The sequence below is a fragment of the Penicillium antarcticum genome, assembly GCF_028974205.1.
Source record: "Penicillium antarcticum strain IBT 31339 chromosome Unknown utg000005l_segment0_segment0, whole genome shotgun sequence".
In the NCBI taxonomy this organism is placed as follows: Eukaryota; Fungi; Ascomycota; class Eurotiomycetes; order Eurotiales; family Aspergillaceae; genus Penicillium; species Penicillium antarcticum.
Genome location: NW_026695303.1, coordinates 1,315,240 through 1,339,515, shown reverse-complemented (window position 1 = coordinate 1,339,515; position 24,276 = coordinate 1,315,240). Strand labels below are relative to the sequence as shown.

Here is a 24,276-nt window from a genome sequence, read left to right as displayed (position 1 = left end):
CTTTGTTTACCGCGTCTTTTTTTTGCCGACCGTCACCGGAAATCCGGTTCCTGACATTGATTCCAGGTTGAAAACATTCTTACTTCTTACACGATGGATCGCTACGTGGTTGCTCCCTTCTGGGGACCCCAGACCTCCTACCTGAAGTATGTTGTGTCCCTTTTTCAAGTTCTACAATACTAATTTTCTCTAGTTTCTGCGAAGAGGTACATCCCTGTCACACGTCATCGTTCTAGAAAGGTCCACTAATTTGCCTAAAAGGATTATGTAGTGACACGATTCATCGCGGAATTTATAAACACTCTCAGCAGCTTGGTCTTTAGTGAGTACGCTAAATTCCAATATTCTAGGCCTTATTAACAATTTGTCTAGTAATTTATGGCATCTACGGTCTCAGGCAGCTTGCCCGGAGGCAGCAGTCTGGTGGCCTTCGATCAATTTCATACTATGGCTTGATTGGAGTAGGCGTCTGCTCAGGAGGCTACCATATGACTCTTAAGTATCACACACAGATGTGTAAGTGTTCCACTATTCCTGTTATCTTCATTCACCAATGGCACTCCCTAACTCTAAGGCTCAGCGGATGAATTGTCAATGCACCTTCTCACCACACCTCTTTTGTATCGCATTCTTACTTTCAAGGCTAGTCCCCAGCGGACCAGGCTAGTCGGGATCATCCTTCTGGCCCTTTTCACTTTGGTGATGGTGATTCATATCGTCATGGATGAATTCATCCTTCACGCTGTGAGTTTCGGGATCGCAGTATACCTGATTGCGACCGAAAGCTTGAAGATCATTCCTCAGCAAGTTCCAGATCTCGTGATTAGGAAGAAGATCCGCAACATTGCATTCTTTGGCTCTTGTATGTTCCTCCTTCTAGATATCCCCATTCGCTTTGATGCAAGAGTCACTGACGATTTAGTCTCCTTCGGATTTGGTTACATTGTGTGGCTAATTGACGATTGGGCGTGTGGAATTTTGACTGAAACCCGACACTTGGTTGGGATGCCCCTGGCATTCTTCACTGAACTGCATGGCTGGTACGTTCTTTAACCTTCATCATATACTTGGCAGACCTATATCGCTAACTACGAGAAATAGGTGGCACATCTTCACTGCCATCGGTGGCTACGTCGCAGTCGCAATTGTGGACCTAGTCACGGCTGGTCAAGTTCGGGATGATCCCACAAACGATCTTGCTTGGCCGATTGGTCCAGCAACTCGAGCTTTAGAATCACTGAATTCATCCAAGAAACAGAAATGATCAGTGTAATGGGAAAGATGCCCAGATTTTTCCATCGATCATTCCATGAGGAGTGTGTTCTTAGACGAATTGCTAGGTTTTAGGCGTGGTACCTCGCCTATACATGTCAAACAACATTAAATTTGGCGGCATTTTCTATATAAAAGCCTTGTTCAGTTGACAGCTTTGATATCATTATCGATACAATGTTGGAAATATCTCTCGCATATAGACTATGGGGTGTAATTCTATTGTATAGCAACAAGACCTTGATCTGCGGAGACTCTGCCCGCTGGTACGTGCATTACCTAGCGCACCCTGGTAGGCCTTAAGCAAGCCCCATCAGTTAGTACTGGGCATTATTGCATGTCCGGGGCCACCTGAAACAACAAACCTCTTGGCATCTGTACGCGGGCCATAGTGGTAGAAAGCGCAGCGCTTGCACAAATCAGGGTATAGATTAGTGCTTTATGCCCCTAAAAAACGCAATCATCCCTCGTGATATTCTTACACTAGCTGTGCTCCAATTTCTGGTAGGGCTTTTGCGCAATAGTAGGAGTTTTTAGGCTCCCCTAGGCTTAGGCTAGAAATTGTGGGTCCCAAGCTAGTCTTGTGTCTTGTCCTACTGGTCTCAGTGGCGTATTCAGCTTCCCTATCATCGTTGGTCAGCTTTTTCCTGACCATGCTCGTCGAAGATGAAAATCTCTTTGCCCGATCAGCAACAGCAGATGAAAACCAGAAGTATGAAGGCGAGAAGTACGAAAACTAGAAACAAACAAAGCAACGATTCTATGGTGGCGAGCGCCTCTTGATTCAACATCTCTGTTGACGTAACGGACCGCAACATCACTGTCCATAAATTACTTACCAGGATTCACTCCAACAGAAACATGACGCACGTGTTGATGCGTCTACTGAAGCTCATCTCAAATGCTCAGACCAGCTTTAATCGCTCAACTATTGCTGATGCCTTCAATGCTAGTATCAGTGACTATCTTGAATCCATCAAAAACAACGCAACTACAAATGGAATGTCAGATTCACAAATTATCTTGAAAGACGTTGAGAATGCGATGGTCTCGTATATCGACGACATGCTCGTTGCCTATGCATCTGCCCAGCTGAAGGTGGCCGAATTTACAACATCCGTACCGACTCTGGTACATGTCGTGCGTATCGGGTCCCGGGGTAATATTACCGCAGGTGCCAATATTACTGTTCTAATTATACTTCTGATGATAGCTGAAGCGATCCATATACGAGGGTGAAGGGCGCTCCCTATCTTTGGTTATCTGGGTACTCGCATACTAGTTGTTAGTGCATCGAGAGGGGGGCATAATATCGCCGACCATACAGAACGCGACGGAGATCAGAATCTAGATCGTGTTTGAATAGTGTGGAATGGAGAGGCGCTTGATGATGTTGGATTACTTTTTGTCCGTACAAGGCTCTGTGCTCAATGATCACTCACCTAGCAATCGTGATTGGATCTAGAGCACAAGAATCATCTCTGTTGCTTTATCAAGGTCGGTCGCAATCCCTACTGTCGTGCGTTAATTGACACTGCGTGACAAATGATCCGACCCGGAATATCCACGGCTAGTAGAGAGTGCCTGATCGCCCAGGGTACTGGGTCGACAAGATCGAAGAGACCGACGAAAACGATCGCATTCGGTCATTGACAGAATAAATCACAGGATCCTTTCAAGAGCGAAGGCCCCTGAGTTGCTCACCAGATTCTTCCTAGTTATCGTTGGACACGTTCCACTTCTGATATTCATGCCACGCTCTAGAACACTTATATTGATAGCCATTGACAAGGAGCCTTGTATGATTGATTATGCGACAGAGGACCTGCACCCCCCTTAAAAATCCAAAGAAACTGATTTTATCGTGAGCTAAAATGTTCCATAATGAACTTATATCCAGCCATAACGAATCATTCAAGTTTTTTTTGTGGCTGACAAGCTTGGTAAAAGCAAATCTGATGGCTCTTCACCCGGTCAATCATATGATGAATCTTTCCCCGGATGGATTGGGGCGCATTGCCTGCAAATCCAACTCTGACAAATGGCAAACGGCATATGGGAATCAAGGTCAGTATTGTAGATTATTTGCCCTCTTCTGCTTAATGCAGTGTTTGGTCTTCAGCATGATATCTTGAAAACATGTGTCTATCAATGCTCCAAGCTCATTAATATATATCTGCAGTGGGGGGAGACACTCGGCATGTTAGTATTCGAATACCGTTGAAATTCAATACAAGTGGAGGGCTTCTATTTATGAGATATATAGTATATCGCATAATAATCCACCAATTGTTAAAAGTGATGATGCCGACATGGAAGTGGTTCAAAATGATGTTTAGTGTAATTTTTATTTCCAGCTATAACCTCAATGCTGCCCAATATTTATAAGCTCTTCTCATGTGGTGTAGGGGTTTAGCATCGCTCGTTTTCAAATAGGTTACTATTGATCCGTGCAGACCGGGGTTCGAATCCCCGCATGAGAGCATTTCTTTTTGTCTTTGTGGAATATTCCTCGAACATCATATGATCCGTGGATTCCAGGTTCCCTCCTCTGCTTACAGGGAATTTTTTTTTTTTTGAAGTACAACGCGAGGCTAAGTCAGAAAAGTATTATTGCGCGACGAGTGATGACTGAAAATACCCACGAGTTTGCCGTTTGTAGTGCAAAAAACTTGATTATCCTTCATCAAACCTTCTCATGTGGTGTAGGGGTTTAGCATCGCTCGTTTTCAAATGATCTTGATCATTGATCCGTGCAGACCGGGGTTCGAATCCCCGCATGAGAGCATTCTTTTTGCTTTTTGGAGATATCCTGTCCCTTACCCAATTTTGCTCCCACTCTGTCGCCCGCAGGGTCCTGTTCTTATTTTCTTTCTTTTTTGGACCTCAAACAAGGGATTCCGGCGAATTTCTTCACGAGTGTGCTTTCCGCCTGTTTGCCCGAGCGGCCTTTTTGCTGATATGATTCTTTCTTGCCACAATCGTCCAATCAAATCGTCTCATATGGTGTAGGGGTTTAGCATCGCTCGTTTTCAAATAGTTTGACTATTGATCCGTGCAGACCGGGGTTCGAATCCCCGTATGAGAGCATCTCTTTTTGTGTTTTTGCTTCCTGTTCAAATCATCTCTAAATATACAAATTTTTTCCTACCACAGCCAATCTTCCTACATCTGTATATGAAATATCGATTCACATTTCCGTTACTCACTTTTTTGCAGCAAAAACTTTGTAGTAAGCCGCCCGATTAGTCTTGGGTGTTAGTCGTTACGTACGGTGAGCCACAAAGACCCACAATGCATACAAGAGCAGTGGATCCTGTGGATCTATAATGGCAAACTTTGCTTTGATTTCCATCCAATATCCGATATGGTGTAGTGGCTAACATCGTCGTCTCTCACACGACAGCCGGGGGTTCGATTCCCCCTATCGGAGTTTCCTTTTTGCTTTTCGTTTTCTTCCGCGCGTGGGGCAGAGTATGCTATGCTTTGGTGTATCTGCATGTGTGGGTGAACAGGGTTTCTTTTTTTTCCCTTTTTTTTTTTGGCAAGACATAAGACCTGGTCATGTTGAATAGGGGTTGACACAGTGCTTTATCAATCTTTTTGTCCTACATGAATTCATGATCAAGAATAGGGGTAGTATAATAAACGTGCCCATAGATACCATAGATATATGGACAGGGTATCGTCTTTTGAGTGAAACTTGAGGCTTACATGTCGAGAAGTACAGTACTTAACAGACATCTCGAAAACGGGCATTGTTTTTGTTTTACAGTCAATGTGTGCTTTCGTTGAGAACAGGGAATCGTATTCCGCTGTAGCTGCAGATATGCCTGGATAGAGCTTTTATTTTCTTTTCTTTAGGTCACATCGAGGGACTTGAAAGACAGGTATGAATCGGTTGATATTTTATCCTAAATCCAAAATGTACGCACAAGGGAAAGTGAAAGGGGCTACTCCATAATGATTGGAACTACACATTACAATAGCAATTAATAACTTTCACGAACACAAAAGAAATTGATTACATGAAAAGCTACATGTAGTTTGCTAGCTGGGCTAGTCTAAATCAAAAAAAAAAGTAGTACATGGTAGGGGGTAAGAGGATATCGGAATCAAGGGAGATCAAGTCTAGAAGTGGATGGGCTTGGAGTAGGTGGCCATGGCAGCCTCCTTGAAGGCCTCGGAGAGGGTAGGGTGAGCGTGACATGTGCGGGCAATGTCCTCGCTGGAGGCACCGTACTCAATGGCAAGGGTAGCCTCGGCGATCATCTCACCGGCACCGGGCCCGATGATGTGGACACCGAGAATGCGGTCGGTCTCGGCATCGGCGATGAACTTGACGACACCCTCAGTGTCGAGGTTGGTCTTGGCACGGGAGTTGGCGCTGAAGGGGAAGGTACCGACGCTGTACTTGACGCCGGAAGCCTTAATCTCGGCCTCGTTCTGGCCAACCCAGGCGACCTCGGGGTGGGTGTACATAACGCTGGGGATGGCAGCGTAGTTGACGTGGCCGTAGCCCTTCTTGATGTACTCAACGGCAGCGACGGCCTCCTCCTCGGCCTTGTGGGCGAGCATGGGGCCGAAGGTGCAGTCACCGACGACACGGACGTGGGGAACCTTGGTGCGGTACTCCTGGTCAATGACGAGACGGCCACGGTCATCCTTCTCAATGCCGACGTTCTCGAGGTTCAGGCCCTCGGTGTAGGGGCGGCGACCAATGGCGACGAGGACAACGTCAGCGTCGAGGGTCTCCTCCTTGCCGCCCTTGGCGGACTCAACCTGCAGGGAGACGGTAGCACCGCTGTCATCACCCTTGATGACCTTAGTGCCGGTCTTGAACTTGATGCCCTGCTTGCCCAGGATCTTCTGGGCCTGCTTGGCAATCTCGGCATCCATACCGGGACCACCGATCTGGCCGAGGAACTCGACAACGGTGACCTCAGCACCGAGACGGGACCAGACGGAAGCCTATTAGAAAAAAAAAAAAAGTCAATTTGTGCTCAAATTGAAGCAAATATGGCGGTGGAAACATACCATCTCGAGACCGATAATACCACCACCAATGACGACCATCTTCTTGGGGACCTCAGTGAGGGCGAGAGCACCGGTGCTGGTGATGATGCGCTTCTCATCGATGTTGAGGCCGGGGAAAGGAGTGGACTCGGAACCAGTGGCAATGAGGATGTTCTTGCCGCGGATGGTCTGCTCACCACCGTCGTTGAGGGCGACCTTGATGGTGTTGGCATCGGCGAAAGAACCGGCACCCTTGATGTAGTCGACACCGTTCTTCTTCAACAGGAATTCGACACCCTTGGTCAGGCCGTTGACGGACTCGTCCTTGGCCTTGAGCATCTGGGTGAGGTTGAGCTTGACATCGCCAACCTCAATACCGCGCTTTTTCGTGTCGTGGAGAATCTGGTGGTAGAGGTGGGAGTTGTTGAGCAGGGACTTGGAGGGGATACAGCCGACGTTCAAGCAGGTACCACCGAGGGTTCCGCGCTTCTCGATACAAGCAGTCTGCCAGGGTGTTCAGTTAGTAAGTCGATCGTGATGATTGGATCGAGCCAAGCGAGAGCTAATAAGCTCAGGGGCATTGTTTTGCGCACCTTCAGACCCTCTTGACCGGCCTTGATAGCAGCGACGTAGCCAGCGACACCACCGCCGATGATGACGAGGTCGTGGTCACCTATTGTCCGGCAACCCGGTAATCAGCAAATCGCATCCGGGAAGCGCAGAAGATCTCTCCGAGGACGCCGTGATAGCAGCCCGAGCAATAACTCACCAGCTTCAGATGCATAACCGCGCTTTGAGCCACGGACGAGGAGCATAGGGGTGGCAATGAAAGAAGAAGGAACAGCCTTCGGGCCGGCGTTGCGGAGGGCAGCCCGTGGCGAAGCCCGGGGGAGGACGGCGCGGAACATGACGAAAGAGAAATCAACGGACGTAACGAGCTACACAGACAATTAATCCTCCAGACCAACGAATTGGAGGTGTTGAGATGCGTGGGGAGGTGATTTCGAGGTACGGGAAAGAAAGGACTGAGCTTTGCGGTATTTTGAGGTTTCGCCGTACTCTCTTATGTAAGCCGGTCGGGTTGACTCGGTTGGCTTTACCGGCATGACGCTGCAGTCCTTTTGGGTTGAAGTACTTACTTGGAGATGTGATCTGGAGTGATTCCAACAGACAAAACAAATACAGAGTAGAGTTATGTTTGTGGGATCTCACAAAGCCTATACCCCGTCAACGCCAAAAGCGGCGGGAACCCAACAGATCTTTCCCGCGCCTAATGTATTCCGGGGCAAACCCAGGACGATTTACGGGAGTATATGATTTACTTACTATCTTACTATGAATGCCATTCTCCACAGCAGTTCTACCCCAGTCTATTCCGCGGGGATCCGTAGATTCTTCTTGGTCCGCTTACAAGCGGGCTACTGTTCAGTGGCAAACACCAACTGGACAGGGTGACTTGTCATCATAATTTCTAATCAATTGCCTCCCTCTATTTGCTTCTGTCTGAATATTGCAAGCCGATGCACGAGAACAGTGGTTGGTTAAGTAGTGAAGATTCGGGATGTATCCCGGCAAGTACAAGACCATATATAGAGTAGGCTTGGGAAGAGATCTCCTGAGATCTTAGTTTTCACCAATCTACATATACTCAAATCAAACGAAATCGATGACTACTATTGTAAATGAGCTTCACAAGCAAGTGTATACAATAATAAGTGAGTGATGTTGCAGAATATAGACAACAGCCAAGTGCCGATACGGTTGGGGGAAAAGTCTTGGCCCCCAATAGCAGGGACCTACGAGGGGAAATCGCCGATATGCGCTACATCGACCACGTGCAGTTGTTACCTGTAGTATCTTTGATACTGTAATTTGACGATGATATGGACATAGCACGGTATCTCATATATCCTTATATCCGCAGAAATATGTCACACAATTCGAGATCTGCCAAGCAAGTTGAAAGTGCAAGCAGTAGCAAAGAGTAGCCGCAAGGGAAACCAAATCTCATCAAGGAAGAAAGACTCCCACTGAGTCAGCATATTCCCTAAATATATAGCAGATAAGTACATCAGAAAAGAAATAGCCAGATGTATCCCCTAGATTCAACATTGTCATCTAGCCCTGGTCACGAGACAGCTTCTTTTCCTTCTTTCGCGTTCTCTTCTGCCGCCACTTGATTCCGTAATGCACAGTAAACCACAAGCAAGGAGAAATGGCGATAGAAATGAGCGCTAGAGTGGTGTATGTCCAGCCATTTCCCATCGCAGAAACCATAGGGCTGATCGCAGCCGAAGCTGCCGCACCGAGCTCACAACGGAACAGATTGTTGGCCGCAGTTGCAGTTGCAGACTTCCCAGGCCAAAGATCAATCATCAGTGCATTCAGCACTTGACTCGTGCCGATTATTGCCCATCCTATGATGAAAAGGAGAATGACGGGGCCTGCCAGGTTGACTTTATGATCAAGCACCCAACCGTATGCCAGTATTCCCAGGTTACTGATGTAATATAGCGGCAAAGCGACTTCCAGTCTTGCTCTTTCGATGTTGAAGTTGCTGATGTCTGCACGGACATTCTTCACAACGGAGAGACCTGCTTTCTTTGCATGTCGTCGGTAGTTCCAGTCGACTATCTTTCCAGTTGTGAATGCCGATAAGATACCACCTCCGCCGATGGGAAGGTACATCAATGATGCCTTAATGTCGCTGAAGTGATAGATTTGGTGGAATGAGGTTGAGGCTCCGGTCATGACGGCGTAGAAACCGGCAAACAACAGCCCTGTCGTGAGAAGAATCACCGAAGTTTCGATATCCAGGACAACCTTCATAGTTGGAAGGGGAGACGGGAATCGAAGAGAGTAATTCCTCCGCACCTCGGCTTCTTTGTCCGGGTCAGGCACGAGACCATTCTCCTTACGCTTTCGATGCCGAATCACATCTGAGAGGGAGTTGTTCAATGGAGGCGGTGGAATGGAGCCATCTCCAACGACCTTCCGACAGGTCTCAGGTAGAAAGAGACCGAATAGAAGGAAGAAGACTCCACCGAAGATAAGGAGAAACCAGAAAATCCAATGCCAATCTGTGTATTGACTGAGAAGACCACCGATGATTGGGGAAAGCGATGGTCCCAGCATACTTCCGATTGAAGCAAAGGCGATATATGAACCACGCTCAGAGGATGTGATCATGTCTCCTACCAAACCGTTTGCCATTGCCACAGTTCCACTGCTGCCAGCACTTTGCAGGCATCGAAGAACAAGAAGGGCAGCATAGCTATTCTGGAGAGCCAGACCGAGGTTCGCGGCGAGGTAGACGGTGAAGCAGATAATGTAGGCAGGACGACGGCCAGCTGTATCAGAGAAGCCAGCGATGAGCATGGGTGCCACACCCTGCATAATCTTCAGACGAGAATGTCAGCCAATCCATTCCCAAAGAAGCTCCAATTCTACTTGCCAGATATGTAGTAACAGTCAAGTTTACCTGAGAAGTGGAGATGTGTAATGCATGCGCAATAGTGGTCAGTGCGGGCAAGTAAATGCTTGACGACAAAGGGGAGAAAAAGCTAGCCAAAGAGCCCATCGCAACAATGCCTCGCTTCTGGCCCACCGTGAACTGCGAGTAAGCTTCGAGATGTGCATTCGGCTGGCTAGCAGCTTCCTGATTGTCGGCAGCGTTCTCATCGCCAACGGTTTTTGACATGTTCGCTCTCTCCATATTGAGTCAGCGACAGGTCGGGGATTTGACCATGTCGAATGATCCAGGAAATGCGCGAGGATTGAAATAGCCCGACCGTTTAAGGCTTCTGGTTCCGGGACCGGGATGGGATTAGAGTTGGATGAGCGCATCGCATCCCGGTATAGGAATTTGTCTGATTAGGCAGTTGCTTGAGCCTCATTTTGGGGGTTGGCTTTCTGGCTTTGATGTTGCCTTTGAAAGCTTGGTTTTCGGTAAGTACAGAAGGAACTTAGAAGGGTGTTACAATGCTTGGTAGTTGTCAGACATACCCAGAGAAATCCTTCCGGTTGAATCAAGTCAAGTGATGCTTTCGCTGGAGCTGTGTTTATACATTAGTGAGACAGGCCACATAAGGTGGAACGAATAGGCTCGTATAAAATCAGATCTGCAGGAACAGATAGACAAATGATCCATGCCGCAGCCCTTTCAAGACCCGGAAGACAATCATTTGTGAATATATTTTGATATTGGAAATGCTATTGGAAAGGATTTTGTAGGGTTTCTCTATTTTGTTTGTATTTCTCGCGTAGATTTTGGGTTGAAAAGGATTGGGGTCGAAAAGTCGAATTATGGAACATTTTCGCGGCCCAGAAAGTGATGAACCGTAGATTATCTTTTAATTGAGATAATTTTGCAGTGAACTTTTCACATGAATGAACATCAGGCATTTAGGACCATTTTGTCATGAATCAAGGGTTTCTATCGTGATAAGGCGGTGTTCACTAGGATCTCCCACTTGGGTCATTTATATTCGGCATAACGCTACTTAGCTCTTGACAACTGGAGTTGAACAAAATGATCTTATTGAACATCTGGGGGTCTGATGTCACAAACCCGGAGTCTGGGGAATCCCCCACAACCGCGAGAACCATCACCCGTTTAGCCTAACCGGCCTAAGGAGGTCAAGCCGCAAGGTCGCTTGAACGCCGAAATCCCCGCAGAAAGTCGTCCCCGGAGTGGAACCGAGTTTGTCTGCCAATACAACCCGGGCCTACCATTGGGCTTAAGCCCCTTTCAGCAAAAATGTGCCGCTATCGTGTGATTTCGGATTGCCGATTCCAGCGCAGACCAGGAAAAAGCCTTGATACTTGACCCCACCGTGACACGTTTTCTCGCCCTGAACCCGGCCTACTCGCCGTATTCGCCGGTTATTCGGGTGGGGAGACCATAGTCTAGCTGTATCCCACAGGAATGTTACCATTTCGGAAGTGTTGTTCCCTACTTTTCTGGGGTTTCTGTGGGCCGATCCCCGTGGGCAAGTTACCGTCGTCTGTGACTCGGACTCGCGCCGACTCTGCGATCAGATTTAAATACTGCGGGTCGCCTTGATTTGGGAATTCCTGTTTCTCGTGCTGTTCGGTTATAGATCGCGAGTCTGGGCCTTTCCATACAATTGTCTTTGCTATAGACTGCGAAAGACTGGGTGTTCTTTTCTTGCCTAATATTATCCGCTATTAACCGCCTTACTATTAGCCGCGCTGAGTGATGCGCCAAGCCTACAACAATCATTGACTCTCGAACTATACACAAGATGGACAAAATCCCTTCATGGAATGTCGTCCACAGGCTGGAGAAGCGCCAGCTTCTCATCGGCATTAACTGTGTCGCTGCGCTGTCTATTCTGTTCTTCGGTTATGATCAGGGTATGATGTCCGGCGTAAACAATGCCAAAGACTATATCGACCTGATGGGCTTCGGTTATACGGAGGTGGTGGATGGTGAAGTGACACCAGTGGTCACAAATTCCTTGCTACAGGGTGGAATCGTCTCGGTTTACTATCTTGGAACTCTGGTCGGTGCCTTATTTGGTGGTTGGATTGGCGACCGCATGGGTCGTATCAAGTCGATTGCCGTTGGAGCTGCTTGGGCTTGCCTGGGTGCGGCTCTGCAGTGCTCAGCCCAGAATCACGTTTGGATGATTTGCGGTACGATCTATAAGTGCTGATAGCGGATACTAGATACTGATATTTGCAGCTCGGTTGATTAATGGAATCGGAACTGGTGTCCTGAATGCTATTGTCCCTGTCTGGGCTACTGAGACAGCCGAGCACACTTCTCGTGGTCAATTCATTGCCATTGAATTTACCCTCAACATCTTTGGTGTTGTTTTGGCCTACTGGCTAGAGTTGTACGTTCTCCTCTTCCTCTTCGTCTTCCTTTTTAAAAGAGCTTTTCTAACATGAAACAGTGGTCTTTCTTTCATCGATAACGGAGAATCAGCATTCCGCTGGAGATTCCCCATTGCTTTCCAAATCGTCTTCCTGCTGGTCCTCTTCGCTGTCGTCTGGTTCTTCCCCGAGTCTCCTCGATGGCTCGTCAAGGTCGGCCGAGAGGATGAGGCCCGCTACATTCTCCAACGTCTGCGTGGATCTAGCGGTGAAGACCTCCTCCGCGCCGAGGCCGAATTCCAGGATATCCTTAGCATCGCCGAAATGGAAAAGACCGTCGTCCACGGCAACTCCTATCTATCTATGCTATTTGGCTACAAGTCCGGTGACCTCCACATCGGCCGTCGCGTGCAGCTGGTCGTATGGTTGCAGATCATGCAGGAATGGGTTGGAATTGCTGGTGTCACCGTTTATGCCCCCACGATCTTTAGTATTGCTGGTTTCGATTCGACGAAGAGTCAGTGGATCAGTGGACTAAACAACATCTTCTACATGGTAGGCCTCCACTACTGGGAGAAGATTGATCGGCACTAACACGGGCTTACAGTTTGCTACTCTGGTCTGTGTCTTCACCCTAGACCGCATTGGTCGCCGATGGACTTTGTATTGGGGATCGGTTGTCCAGGGAATTGCCATGTTCCTCGCAGGAGGATTTTCCAGACTTGCAATCGACGCTAAGGCCGCTGGTGAAATGGACAAAGCCTCCTCATATGGTGCAGCTGCAGCCTCGATGATCTTCATCTTCACCTCCACTTTCGGTGCTACGTGGTTGACCGTGCCATGGGTTTACCCAGCAGAGATCTTCCCTCTGGCCGTCCGCGCCCGAGGAAACGCCTTTGGTGTCGTGGGATGGAGTATTGGAAATGGATGGCTGGTAAGAACACCTCTAACCCAGCATACCCCTACCCCTCGAAGCACACAAACTAATATGGTGTATTCTAGACTCTCCTCTGCCCGGTCATGTTCAGCGCTATTGGCGAAAAGACCCTCTACGTCTTCGCTGCCAGCAATGTTATCACCATCCCCATGGTTTGGGCTCTCTACCCAGAAAGCAACCAGCGCACACTCGAAGACATGGATCTCCTCTTCGCAGCCAAGACACCCTGGACTTGGGATGCAGAGGCTACCTTTGCGCGCCTCAAAGCCGAGAATCCGGGTATGGTCCAGGCGTTCAGTCGCAAGGGCAGTGTCGTGGATCCAGAGACTGGAAAGCATCTTTCTATTAGCGCTGCTGCTGCCAAGATGGAGGATAGCACCACCGCGGCTGAGCATGTAGATCGCGCTTAAGGTTTTGGGTTTGTGATTGACACATGGTGTGTATTTATGTTCTTTAGATTATTGACGAGAGACGGTAGACATGAAGCCATCGGAGATGGTTAGATGATTCACGTATATTTCTGTATCAGTGGTCTGATTGGTCACTTCCAGCACACCCGTCACTAAACTTTATAACACTTCAAATGCTCGTCTCTTTTCCTCTTTCTTGTTCAATACGTATTATCCACCAGTCATCTTCGTCCAAGAGACTTAATATAAAGCACATCTATCGGCGTGGTAAGTGTTCACCCCGACGCGTCCTACACCGCGTCATATCATTCCCAGCTAATTACAAATCTAGCCAACCTCAAACACCAAGCCAACAGGGACACGAATACAAGTCCCTACAGCTAGAAATAAAAGCTGAATTTCCAACAAAAAAACATTCTATCAAAGAACAGAAAACATGGCAGCCCCCCCAGCATCACAGACCACCCCTGTATCATCATCATCCCCAGCCCAAACAAAAACCCAAAAAGAAACCAACATCCAACCCCAAGAAACCCCCAAAATAACCCCCCTCACAAAAAAATACCTCCACAGAATATCCCTACACCCAACTCTTACCCCCTTCCGCCGCCGCGTCTACCGCACCCTCCTCTCCGTCCCACCAGGCCGCTGGACAACCTACTCGGCCATGGCAAATTACCTAGGCTCCAGCGCGCGAGCCGTGGGAAATGCAATGCGGACTAACCCCTTTGCACCGGAGGTCCCCTGCCACCGCGTTTTGGCTGCTGATAGGCGGTTGGGTGGATATAAAGGGGAGTGGAAGGTTGATGGGCACAAGGCTTCTGGGTCTTTTTCCGAGGAAAAGATGATTAGGTTGAAGGAGGAGGGGGTGGAGTTTGTTGATGGGAAGGTCGTTGGGGTTTGTTTTGATGGGTTTGTTGATCTTGGGAAGTGATTTGTTGCTTCTATGTTACATTATGTTGTTTTTATAAGAATTTGAGTGTTTGTGGTTTAATTTATTGGCATTGAGATAGTCATTATCTTGTTTATGTACGGTATTGAGGCCTTTTCTTCAAAGTTTCTACTGGTGACGACTCAATATGAATTGTGTCTATGCTACCTCTTAGATCGAAGAAAAATAGCTGCGGTAGTCCCTAACTTGAAAGGCTGAGTCGAATACCGTCATAGCATTGACAACCAGACCATTGTCTCGGTTTAAGCGAGTAAATAGCACGATCAAAAGAGCACTTTATTACATACACCCACTCAGATGAGTTCCAAACTCCTTGACGCCCTGCCAACAGGTAATTTCCGATGGATATCGACAGCTACACTCTTCGTAGTTCTCCCCATGATTTTTATGTACTCTCCCGGGGTACAAGCATGACTGTCGCATAGCTGCTTGCATCATTCCATACTATGACCTATAGGTTTAATTACCAGGTTCGAGTTCTCGGATCAGGTTCCCCGTGGATCTTCGAGTCTCAACCAGCCACGATGTGTTTCTGGGGAGATCCAATGTTATGTCGTATAACCCAGTTACTCAAGCTTCCCAGGTGTGGCTTAAAGGTGGTATCTCCCTGGATGAAATAATGGTGATGCCCTTTTATATATAATTCATAGTGACATTTGCTAGGATGAAGTGGACATTGTTATACAAGCTGTGTTGTCTTGCATTGGCAGCTACAAGCACCAACGCTGACCTATTACCTCTCTCAAAAATGTCATCAAGCGTAATACCTTTGCCAAAACGTCAAATTCAACAAATATCCAACCAGGTAAATCAAGCACCAAAAGCCTGTACAGCAAATACACCAACAACTAGATAATAATGGTGTGAGCACGACATCTACATAGACTATAAAACAGCAACCCCCGACACCGGCATCACACAAGAATTCTGCTTCGAGATAGACCAAGCAACACTAGCCCCAAACAGACGACCCAAATCAGACGGGATATCGCTTCAATACTACGTTCTCACCTGAGAAGACTTGTCGTATTCGTGTGGCGAATACGGCTTGCAATACTCTTCTTAAATTCAGTATTGACCACCATGCGCTTACGGTCATTGCTGCAGATTTCTTTTCTTATTACGCCGTACAATACGATTGTGATCAGTGTTACCCAACACAAGCCCCAGCGAAAGAGATAAATGGAACACAAATGACGGCCAAGCATTCACCTTTGCAATCACCCAGCCAGAATGATGGGTGATCGTCATAATCGAAACGAGCATGGCGGCACCACATCCAATTCATTTACACGGCATGATCTTTTGACTGTTGTGCATCGGGTGGGGGGGGGGGGATGGCCTCAAACAGAGGTGGAGGGATCAGCGAGTAGGATTAGGAATGGGATTACATTGTATCGCGCTGCAGGAACGCTCCCAAAACGCAATAATGCGCTCCTACCCGCGCTTGGACGTCTCGTGCTGGCGTTTCGGTCGGATAATCCTGGGGCTCGGTTCGTGCATTGTCATACTGGGTGGCATCTTGAGCAGGGGTTTGCGTTGCAGTTTGTTGAGAGGTGGGTTGAGGTTTGGGGGTCGTTTCATGGTTATGGGGCTGGGAATGGGAGTGGAATTGGGAGTCAAGGGTTGGATGGGGATGGGTCTGGGTCTGAAACTAGGTATGAGACTAAGGATTCGGATCTGGATCTGAATTAGAGGGACTACGCGCGATCTATTGGGGAGAATTGTGCTGCTTGGGATCGGTATGACGATCGTGATTCGGTCTGGGAGAATGGGGCTGCTATCTAGGATTTGAGATTGGGGGTAGGGTTGCATTTCAGATACAGGTACGGAATATAGGTAATTGATATGGGATAAAAAGATTAAATTGGTTCATACTGTAGGAATTGAATTGGGTTCAGGATTGCAAGGTGCGATGATCTACGGTGATCGCGTCGGTGTTTCAAGGATGAAGTTTTGTTAGGGAGTAGTGCAGGTTGCAGGATACGCATCAAGGATTGAAACGAGACTTGTGATCTGCATTTATCGATTTTCACCTTATATTCTGACTTTCTTTTGTTGTGGTTATAGATCCTTTCGAGACCCAGGATCCGAACTAGCAAAAACACGCTTTGATCGACAGAGACGTTACATTCGCGGACTCGTGTGCTCTAGAACTCAAGCTGTAATGCACTCCTGCAAGCAGTTTCGCTAGCGTGTGACCGATAACATCTACTGCTGCAGGTACCTCAGCTAGGAAAGCACTAAGGAAGTCCTTGCAGATCAAAGGCCCCGAAAAGGGGAACGGAAAAATCGAACTGGCGCAAAGGCAAAAAAGTGGCCCAATGAACGAATTGAGAAGGTGAAACGTAATCCGAGTGAAAGGTTGAAATTGCAGGAGAATATGGAGTACTAGTAGCACTAGCATTGTATGGAGGATAATCGTCATCGTTGTTATTCATTCAATGGAGCTCAATAAAGCAATATCTCATCTAACCCTGTACCCGTCTAAAAAAGTCATAACAAAGGAGCCGACAGCTCACAAAAAGCATCAAATCAATCAAAACAGGAATAAAAAACAAATAAACAACCAGTAAAAGAAGGCGCAAGTCTTCTATACAGAACCCGATGCATAGCCGGAATGCGATACAGTAGAAGTTGACTTATCGATGAATCAAACCAGAAGAAACAAAAAATAATATAGAGGCAAAGTCGTAAGGTCATAAAGCGGACGGGCGCAGCACACCACAGGCGATCATGAGATCTCCTTCGCAGCGCGCTTGCAGCCACCCCGCTTGGGGACATTCATGTGGTGATACGAGCGGAGGTGCTCGACGAGGTGATCCTGACGCGGGAAGCCATTGCTGCCCTTACGGGAGCAGTGATCGACAGGGCAGTTGCGGAAGATAGGGTAGTGAACGCTCGACTGGTGGCGCTTCAAGTCTGCGAAGCGAGTGAAGGCTTTGCCGCAGTCGTCGCATCCGAATGGCTTGGCAGGTCTACAAAGAAAGAGCATGTTAATCTCGCCATTGTTATGTCATGGAGTGATGGGAACGGATAGACTTACTTGGAGGCAGAGGCATGCGCTGGTGAGTCGGAGCCCGATTCATACTCGAAGCTGCTGACGCTGACTGGGTAGCTGGGTAGGGCGATTTCTTCGCCCGGGAAGTTGAAGCTGCTGCTTGCACAGCTGCTAGCGCAGCTCGGTGCGCTTTGGGGCATGATTTGGCGCTCAAAGACGGGGAATTCGTGGGTGGTTGGGTAATAGGGTGAGCTGGTGATGTTGTATACATCTGGAGCGGCGACCTCTTGCATTGAGAAGGGACTCATAGGGTCGAGATCGCAGAGGGAATCGTAGACGGGCTGTGAGCCGTAGAAGAAAAAGTCCATGCCGCCTGGGGAGGAGGAGCTGGAGGAGTAAGAGTCTGGGTAGTAGGGGGATTGCATGTCGAGAGACGGATCTGAGAAATCCGAGAGAGATCTGTGGTTGGAAGGAATTGGGATGCCAGTCTTTTAAAGAAGAAGGAAGGTCAGCGATCTAGAATTCTATGCACGTTAAGCTTCACCTACCATTATGAGACGCCGGTGGTAATCCTTTTGATTTCTGGAAATCTTAAAGTGGCTGTTTGGGGGCGGAATATGTGGTATACAGCAAGTAGAAGGAAAAATGTTTCTCAAAGAGTACCGTGCCCATCCTTTTATGTTTCTACGTGACCTAAATATCAGGCCTTTTAGCCCAAGACGCCAACACGGGACAAGTGTGTGCTTGGCCCTCTGTGAATGGCCGCGGGGATGGCTTCTAGAAGACTTCTCGAAGCAGAGTGGACGAGAGCACACAGCCTCCCCGCCCATTCGCTGCGGGAATTTCAGTCTAACGGGAAGACATTCTACGGTGCTTCTAGCGGCCCCCTTAAGCCGGTTTGTTTGGACGATGATTGGGGGCCAAGAGGAGGACAGTCTCATGTCTCAGCCAATACCACCTCGCGATAAGCTGTACGATCAGGGAAGCGGTCAGCCTGTGCATACAGACCTGCATCTGCCCCCTCATCGCTGGCAGGGCGAGATCTGATTTGTGGATGGACTTCTGTTCATTTTCTAGCGTCGTTCTAGCGTCTTTTCACGGTCTGACGGCATAGGGGTGCTTAGCCCCTACTGGCGTCATCAGACATTAGCAGCATGTTTGCTGTTTCATGTTGGGGAATGGTCGAGTCCAGGCAGACGGATACGAGGTGGTTCGAGGTCGAGGTCGAGGTCGAGTCCATGTCCAACGTGTCCGAGTCGAGTTCATGCACTCGGGGGGGTTGCCTATGTTCAGGCTCGTGTTTTGCTCATTGACGCATCCCACTCGGGACTGCTGTGCCGAGTGGGATCCACGCAGCCTTGCGAACAAGATCTCTCCAATCCGGGGTCGCAGATCGACGTCGATGATATAATACGGTCGCACAGCCCCTGGCTCTTCTGGAAAATCCCGCACTTTTTTAGCGTCTTGGCTGTCTGTAACTGGTATCTGGTGTATGGTGTTGTTGTTCTGGGGAAAAATGAAGCGATTCGTCACATGTGCGGCGCCGGGGATGTTCCCGGGCTATGTACAACACACACCCACACACACTACAGTACACTACTCCAGCATTATAGTACTCCCGGACCCTCTTGGTGCTTTTCTTTTGTTCTTAGTGGCTTCGATGCATCTGATCACGGGATACGGACTCCCGGACTCCCGGTTCCGAGTACAAGGCAGACTGCATAACCTGTTTATTGTTGTACAATCTACTCTCTCGTATTACATATGCTCCAGTGAGAAACAATTAACTCCCTCGAGGCCCATTCATTGCACTCATTGCCCGGTCCCCCCAAAACATAATAGTACTAGCAGAACATAAAGAGTAAACCATTCAACTCGATCCGGCCCAGTCTAATCATAGCGTCGGGCGACGCTGTTCAAATCCAGGTCTCATCCGGGGAACGTCCCGGGGCTCATGTAAAAAGATCGCGTTATAACTCGTCCTCGAGGTATTTGTAGACGAATTTGAAGTCAGCCTTGCGCCGATTCATCCTGTTCAGTTTTCGTAAGTGGTGAGTTCCTGTAATTGAAGCTGGGATGGTCGGAATGTCGAAACTAACCATGTGCTCTCATAATCAAAGAACCGGTAGGTGCCTTGTTCAAATTCCTCGGTAATGTTCTTGGGCTCCTCGTGACGTTGGAACCACGTTTGGTACTGTTTGTGGAAGCGCCAACTTTGGTTGCGGAGGGCCTTGGCAGCGAGGTATTGCTGGTAGGTGCCTTGACGGTAGTAGAAGAGGTAGAAAAGCGTGTCTGTGTCAATCCTGCCTGTGTCGTACAGCCGTGGATCATCGAATATGGAGAGGGGTTCCTGTGGGTAGTAAAGGGGTGTGCTGTAGGGGTTCTGGGGCTTGTAATGGCGAGGCTTTTCAGCATCTCCTGCTTCCGGGCATGTGGTCAATGATGCCGCCAGTAGACGTTGCACCGATGGCGATGGGTTCGCCGTCGCACGCGCCTTGGTTACATCAAATGACTGGACCAGATCTTGAAGACCTGGAGGCAGATGATATACCGACTCTTCGGTTTCTGTGCTTTCTGTTTCAGTCTTTCCATTTGTAGTTGCGGTCTTGTCTGCGGAAATGGGCGATGAAGCAATTGAGGCTACTGCAGCGGCCGGTGTCTTAGACCGAACCCCACTGAGCTCTTCCGCAGCGGCACTTGGGGTCATTATTGGCTTGACAATAGGCTGTACTGGCGCCACGATGGGCGAAGCAGTGGAAGAGGGCTTGGAGATAGGCATTGCCACGGACAGGGCTGGGCTGAGTCCCGGCGGTGGGGGAAGAGGCAAGATGCCAACGCCACTTTTATCGCTGGCAGCTGCAGCAGCCGCGGCGGAGGCGTACTTGAGGGTCTCACCCGGGGGACGGGTGGGGAGCGGAGCGGGCTTCATGCTCGGGGTGGCACTTGATGAAGCGGAGGGGTGAAGAGTAGCAAGGACAGGCAAGGGCGACTTCATTTGTGTTGATGGTCGTCGCGGTGCTGGGGCTTCAGGCTTGGGTTTGGGTTTTGGCTCAGGTTCATCGTCGTTAATGGATTGAGCATCCTGTGATGACACGCGATCACCATCTCCACCCATGCCGAATTGTGCCTCAACATCCTCGATATTCAGATCATCATAGAGGGTCTCGTCTTCACCAGAGTAATCGAGACTGCCTCCTTCTTCGACATAGTACTTGATACTCTCCTTGAGGTCTTGCACGGCTCCTACTTCAAGGTTGCCATTTTGTAACGAACGATTGAGGAACTCGAGCTTGTTCACGTGCCACTTATGTCGTTCTGTAACGTGCGCAACATCGGCCATTCGATCTGCCTTTTTCGTGTCCTTCTTGCCCTTCTTCATTTGTGCGTGGAGGGTTTCTTCTTCGGCTTCCAGGGCTTCGATTTTGAGCTGGAGTTCGTCGACCATCCCGGAGAGGAACTCGGAACACTCGACTCTTTCCTTCTCCTTGGGGTCGAGTCGCGATGCTGCTGATAGACCTTCCTTCGAGTAGGCTTTCGTCTTCATCTCCTTTTCGACTGCTTTAAATTGTTCCATGCACTGTGAAGTGGTTAGCTATACCGACCCAAGGAGGGTCCGCATTGAACGTCAACACGACACTCACCACCTCAATAGCCTTCCGCTGCTCAATGAGCGGGGCTTTGTCCTTGACTTCATTGCCGGCTGCCCATGACTTGATCTGATCGCGGAACCTTTGGAGCTTCTTGATCTCGCGCTTCAGGTTGTCTTCGAGCTTATCCCGTTGCGTGGGATTCGTGGCTTGGCGGATCTTCTCGTAGATCCCCTCAAACGTCTGGATGCCTTCCGACACCTTTTTGAAGGTCTTGTCGATTTCTTGTTGCGTCTTACGTGACGCCATTATGGATTCGGTGGGAGCGGACTCCGTCCACAGGCGGGATTTTGATGCGGTAAAAGCGGGCGGATGAGTTGTTTGCACTCCCCACAGTTGTGAGATTGCAATCGGAGTAATTGAGATTGGAAATGGGGTCAAAGTCGCAGTCGCAGACAATGAAGGGCTAATACTCGATCGCAGAATGCCTCTCCGCGCTGGAGTGGAAAGCTTCGTGGTTGCTGGATCGGGTAGGCGGTGAGGAGCGGAGGGGAGAGGCGAGGGAGGAATTCCGAGACTCCTTCAACGCAACTTCAGTGTGTATCTGCTTCTCTTTCTGATTTGTATCATACGCTGCGAGCCATATGCTTGAGTCTCTTTACCTTCCTAGCTAGGTACAGGACTGTGCCCTCACGTTATCTCTAGGTACATACCCGGATTCCCAGCTCTATACCTGCTGTACTCCAGACTGACGTTGAATATATCTATAGTCCCTTTCACCTCCCTATCCTTCTTTCTCACAATGAAAGGTCAGGATCCTCCGGCTCGACATACAGAAAAACGCTAACCCCCGCCTAGTCGTGATACAAAGAGTCAAATCGGCGTCTGTTAGTGTTGATTCAGAACTGATTTCCTCTATTGGCAAGGGCCTGCTAGTATTTGCTGGCATTGGCCAGGAAGACACAGAGAAGGATGCAGAGAACCTGGTGAATAAGGTATTAAAAGCCAAATTCTGGCCGGATGAGAATGGATCACAAGTACGGCACCGGAACTATACATTGCATGAGTGGCAAATTGACCCTGTCGCAGTGGAAGCGCAATGTTCAAGACATTGAGGGAGAAGTACTCTGTGGTATGTGACCAAATTTCCACTGCATGAACCCTACCAACGTTGATGTCTTGTCGAATTTAGTTTCGCAATTCACCCTATATGCCAAGATGAAGAAAGGCAACAAGCCTGATTTCCACGATGCAGCCAAACCCGAAACGGCGCGCAGGGTCTATGATTACTTCTACGATAAGATGCGCGAATCCTACATCCCAGACCGGGTAAAAAACGGTGTCTTTCAGGCCATGATGGAGGTTGAGCTGAAGAATGACGGGCCGGTGGGTGTAGACTACCGCAGTGAAGATGCGGCGGTACATTTTGCCTTCCTGGCTCCTATCCTCGCCGCTGTGGAATACATACTGACAAGAATATCATGCAGGTCACCATCGAGATCAACACCAACCTCCCCAAGAAGGAACCCAAGGAACCGAAAGACAATAATAAGCCAGAGGAGGAGGAGGAGATCAAGAAGACATTCGAATTCCAAATTCCAGCAGAATTGCTGGAGTAATTGGAGTGAAAAATAGACATAGAAGTGTACAATAATGTAGTTGATACCCCCAATACATACATGACTCGAGAGCGGCTATGGAAGCTTCCTGAACCACAAAACCATCTCCCCCACAACGCGCCTCACATCTTTCTCCTCCGCCAACTTTCCTCAACTTACTTTCCTCCATATTCTTCTCCACTTTTGATTTCTTCAACTCCACCGCTATGGCATCTCAGCGTACGTCTGGGTCCACCGATCTACCGGGATGAGAGTACTAACAGAGAGCTAGGTTCCCGTGTCTTCTTTGACATTAAAGTCGGCGACAACAAGCTTGGGCGAGTGACATTTGAGCTTGTAAGTTTCCCAGGTTTCTCGTCGAGTTGAGCTTGCAGCTAACATAGGGCGTCGCACAGTTCAACGATGGTACGACATGATTTTCGCGCTTTTCGCGCTCGACAATGTGAAAACTAACAAATAAAACAGTCGTACCCAAGACTGCGGACAATTTCCGAGCACTGTGCACTGGCGAGAAGGGCATTGGCACCCAGGGCAAGGAATTGACCTACAAAGGCATGTCTCCGATACCCCGCCATTCAGCATTGGCTAACCGCGCAACTCCGACACAGGCTCGATTTTCCACCGTGTGATCAAGCAGTTCATGATTCAGGGTGGTGATTTCACCGCATTCAACGGCACCGGCGGCGAGTCCATCTACGGCGAAAAGTTCCCCGACGAGAACTTCGATCTCAAGCATGACCGTCCTTTCCTCCTCTCCATGGCCAACTCCGGCCCCGGCACCAACGGCAGTCAGTTCTTCGTTACCACCGTCCCTACCCCTCACCTTGATGGCAAGCACGTCGTATTCGGTGAGGTGATTAATGGAAAGAGCCTTATTCGCAAGATCGAGAACATGAAGACCCAGTCCGACAAGCCCATGACCGACGTGACCGTGGAGGACTGTGGTGAGCTCTCCGGAGAGGAGTACGAAAATGCGACCGAGCGTGTCCAGGATGCTACAGGCGACCCATACGAAGACTTCACCGAGGACCACCAAGGCGAGGAGCTGACTGCCCCGCTCTGCTTCAAGATCGCTTCCGACCTAAAGGGATTCGGGAACACCGCATTCAAGAGCGGAGATCTTAACCTGGGTCTCGACAAGTACCAGAAGGGACTGCGCTATCTCAACGAGTTCCCCGAGCCCGGTGAGAACGATCCCAAGGAGCTGAACGTGCAGATGAAGGCTCTGCGATTCACCCTGCACTCCAACTCGTCCCTGCTCGCAAACAAGCTCCAGAAGTTCAGTCAAGCTCAAAACTGGGCTTCTTATGCTCTCCAGGTCAGCGATGCTGCCCAGGCCAAGGACGCCGACAAGGCCAAGGCCTACTTCCGTCGTGCTGTTGCCCACGAAGGTCTGAAGGAAGAGGATGCCGCGCTTAAGGATCTTCTGGAGGCCGAGAAGCTCGCTCCTACTGACGCTGGTATCATTAACGAGATCGCCAAGGTCAAGAAGACCGTCAAGGACCGCGAGGCCAAGGACAAGGCTGCTGCCAAGAAGTTCTTTTCTTAAGATTCTGGCTAATGGCTCAACTTCCTTTCCTTCTGTTCTATCATGATTCACGACGTGGTCTCCATGTGTCCCCAATGACCCCAGATGTA

The 24,276-nt window shown here is 49.0% G+C and overlaps 11 protein-coding genes across 11 annotated transcripts; 7 read left to right on the top strand and 4 right to left on the bottom strand.

The window, feature by feature from the left end:
- Positions 1–93: 93 nt before the first annotated feature.
- N7508_005147 (ceramidase) lies at positions 94–1,264 on the top strand (the record flags this gene model as incomplete). The annotated part of the gene is made up of 7 exons (XM_058463213.1): positions 94–146; positions 194–206; positions 262–322; positions 373–516; positions 581–862; positions 923–1,040; positions 1,102–1,264. The coding sequence occupies 7 exons, from the start codon at positions 94–96 to the stop codon at positions 1,262–1,264; spliced, it is 834 nt and encodes a 277-aa protein (XP_058319691.1).
- An 869-nt stretch (positions 1,265–2,133) lies between these two features.
- N7508_005146 (uncharacterized protein) lies at positions 2,134–2,511 on the top strand (the record flags this gene model as incomplete). The annotated part of the gene is made up of 1 exon (XM_058463212.1): positions 2,134–2,511. The coding sequence occupies one exon, from the start codon at positions 2,134–2,136 to the stop codon at positions 2,509–2,511; it is 378 nt and encodes a 125-aa protein (XP_058319690.1).
- Positions 2,512–5,387: 2,876 nt separating this feature from the next.
- N7508_005145 (dihydrolipoyl dehydrogenase) lies at positions 5,388–7,196 on the bottom strand (the record flags this gene model as incomplete). The annotated part of the gene is made up of 4 exons (XM_058463211.1): positions 5,388–6,243; positions 6,310–6,792; positions 6,882–6,961; positions 7,058–7,196. 4 exons carry the CDS (start codon positions 7,194–7,196, stop codon positions 5,404–5,406), a joined length of 1,542 nt encoding a protein of 513 aa, XP_058319689.1. The 3' UTR covers positions 5,388–5,403.
- Positions 7,197–8,406: 1,210 nt separating this feature from the next.
- N7508_005144 (uncharacterized protein) lies at positions 8,407–10,003 on the bottom strand (the record flags this gene model as incomplete). The annotated part of the gene is made up of 2 exons (XM_058463210.1): positions 8,407–9,687; positions 9,770–10,003. The coding sequence occupies 2 exons, from the start codon at positions 10,001–10,003 to the stop codon at positions 8,407–8,409; spliced, it is 1,515 nt and encodes a 504-aa protein (XP_058319688.1).
- A 1,552-nt stretch (positions 10,004–11,555) lies between these two features.
- On the top strand, positions 11,556–13,479 carry N7508_005143 (uncharacterized protein; the record flags this gene model as incomplete). Its single annotated transcript, XM_058463209.1, has 5 exons — positions 11,556–11,949; positions 11,999–12,152; positions 12,213–12,687; positions 12,740–13,066; positions 13,135–13,479. 5 exons carry the CDS (start codon positions 11,556–11,558, stop codon positions 13,477–13,479), a joined length of 1,695 nt encoding a protein of 564 aa, XP_058319687.1.
- A 436-nt stretch (positions 13,480–13,915) lies between these two features.
- On the top strand, positions 13,916–14,413 carry N7508_005142 (MGMT family protein; the record flags this gene model as incomplete). Its single annotated transcript, XM_058463208.1, has 1 exon — positions 13,916–14,413. The coding sequence occupies one exon, from the start codon at positions 13,916–13,918 to the stop codon at positions 14,411–14,413; it is 498 nt and encodes a 165-aa protein (XP_058319686.1).
- Positions 14,414–17,165: 2,752 nt separating this feature from the next.
- N7508_005141 (uncharacterized protein) lies at positions 17,166–17,983 on the bottom strand (the record flags this gene model as incomplete). Its single annotated transcript, XM_058463207.1, has 3 exons — positions 17,166–17,409; positions 17,478–17,920; positions 17,981–17,983. The coding sequence occupies 3 exons, from the start codon at positions 17,981–17,983 to the stop codon at positions 17,166–17,168; spliced, it is 690 nt and encodes a 229-aa protein (XP_058319685.1).
- Positions 17,984–19,467: 1,484 nt separating this feature from the next.
- Positions 19,468–21,328, bottom strand: N7508_005140 (CNOT2/3/5 family protein; the record flags this gene model as incomplete). Its single annotated transcript, XM_058463206.1, has 2 exons — positions 19,468–21,009; positions 21,074–21,328. The coding sequence occupies 2 exons, from the start codon at positions 21,326–21,328 to the stop codon at positions 19,468–19,470; spliced, it is 1,797 nt and encodes a 598-aa protein (XP_058319684.1).
- Positions 21,329–21,821: 493 nt separating this feature from the next.
- N7508_005139 (D-aminoacyl-tRNA deacylase) lies at positions 21,822–22,638 on the top strand (the record flags this gene model as incomplete). Its single annotated transcript, XM_058463205.1, has 5 exons — positions 21,822–21,828; positions 21,878–22,014; positions 22,109–22,151; positions 22,212–22,405; positions 22,507–22,638. The coding sequence occupies 5 exons, from the start codon at positions 21,822–21,824 to the stop codon at positions 22,636–22,638; spliced, it is 513 nt and encodes a 170-aa protein (XP_058319683.1).
- Positions 22,639–22,844: 206 nt separating this feature from the next.
- Positions 22,845–23,267, top strand: N7508_005138 (uncharacterized protein; the record flags this gene model as incomplete). Its single annotated transcript, XM_058463204.1, has 4 exons — positions 22,845–22,857; positions 22,910–22,974; positions 23,034–23,043; positions 23,104–23,267. The coding sequence occupies 4 exons, from the start codon at positions 22,845–22,847 to the stop codon at positions 23,265–23,267; spliced, it is 252 nt and encodes an 83-aa protein (XP_058319682.1).
- Positions 23,268–23,278: 11 nt separating this feature from the next.
- N7508_005137 (uncharacterized protein) lies at positions 23,279–24,187 on the top strand (the record flags this gene model as incomplete). The annotated part of the gene is made up of 1 exon (XM_058463203.1): positions 23,279–24,187. One exon carries the CDS (start codon positions 23,279–23,281, stop codon positions 24,185–24,187), a length of 909 nt encoding a protein of 302 aa, XP_058319681.1.
- Between the last annotated feature and the right edge of the window lie 89 nt (positions 24,188–24,276).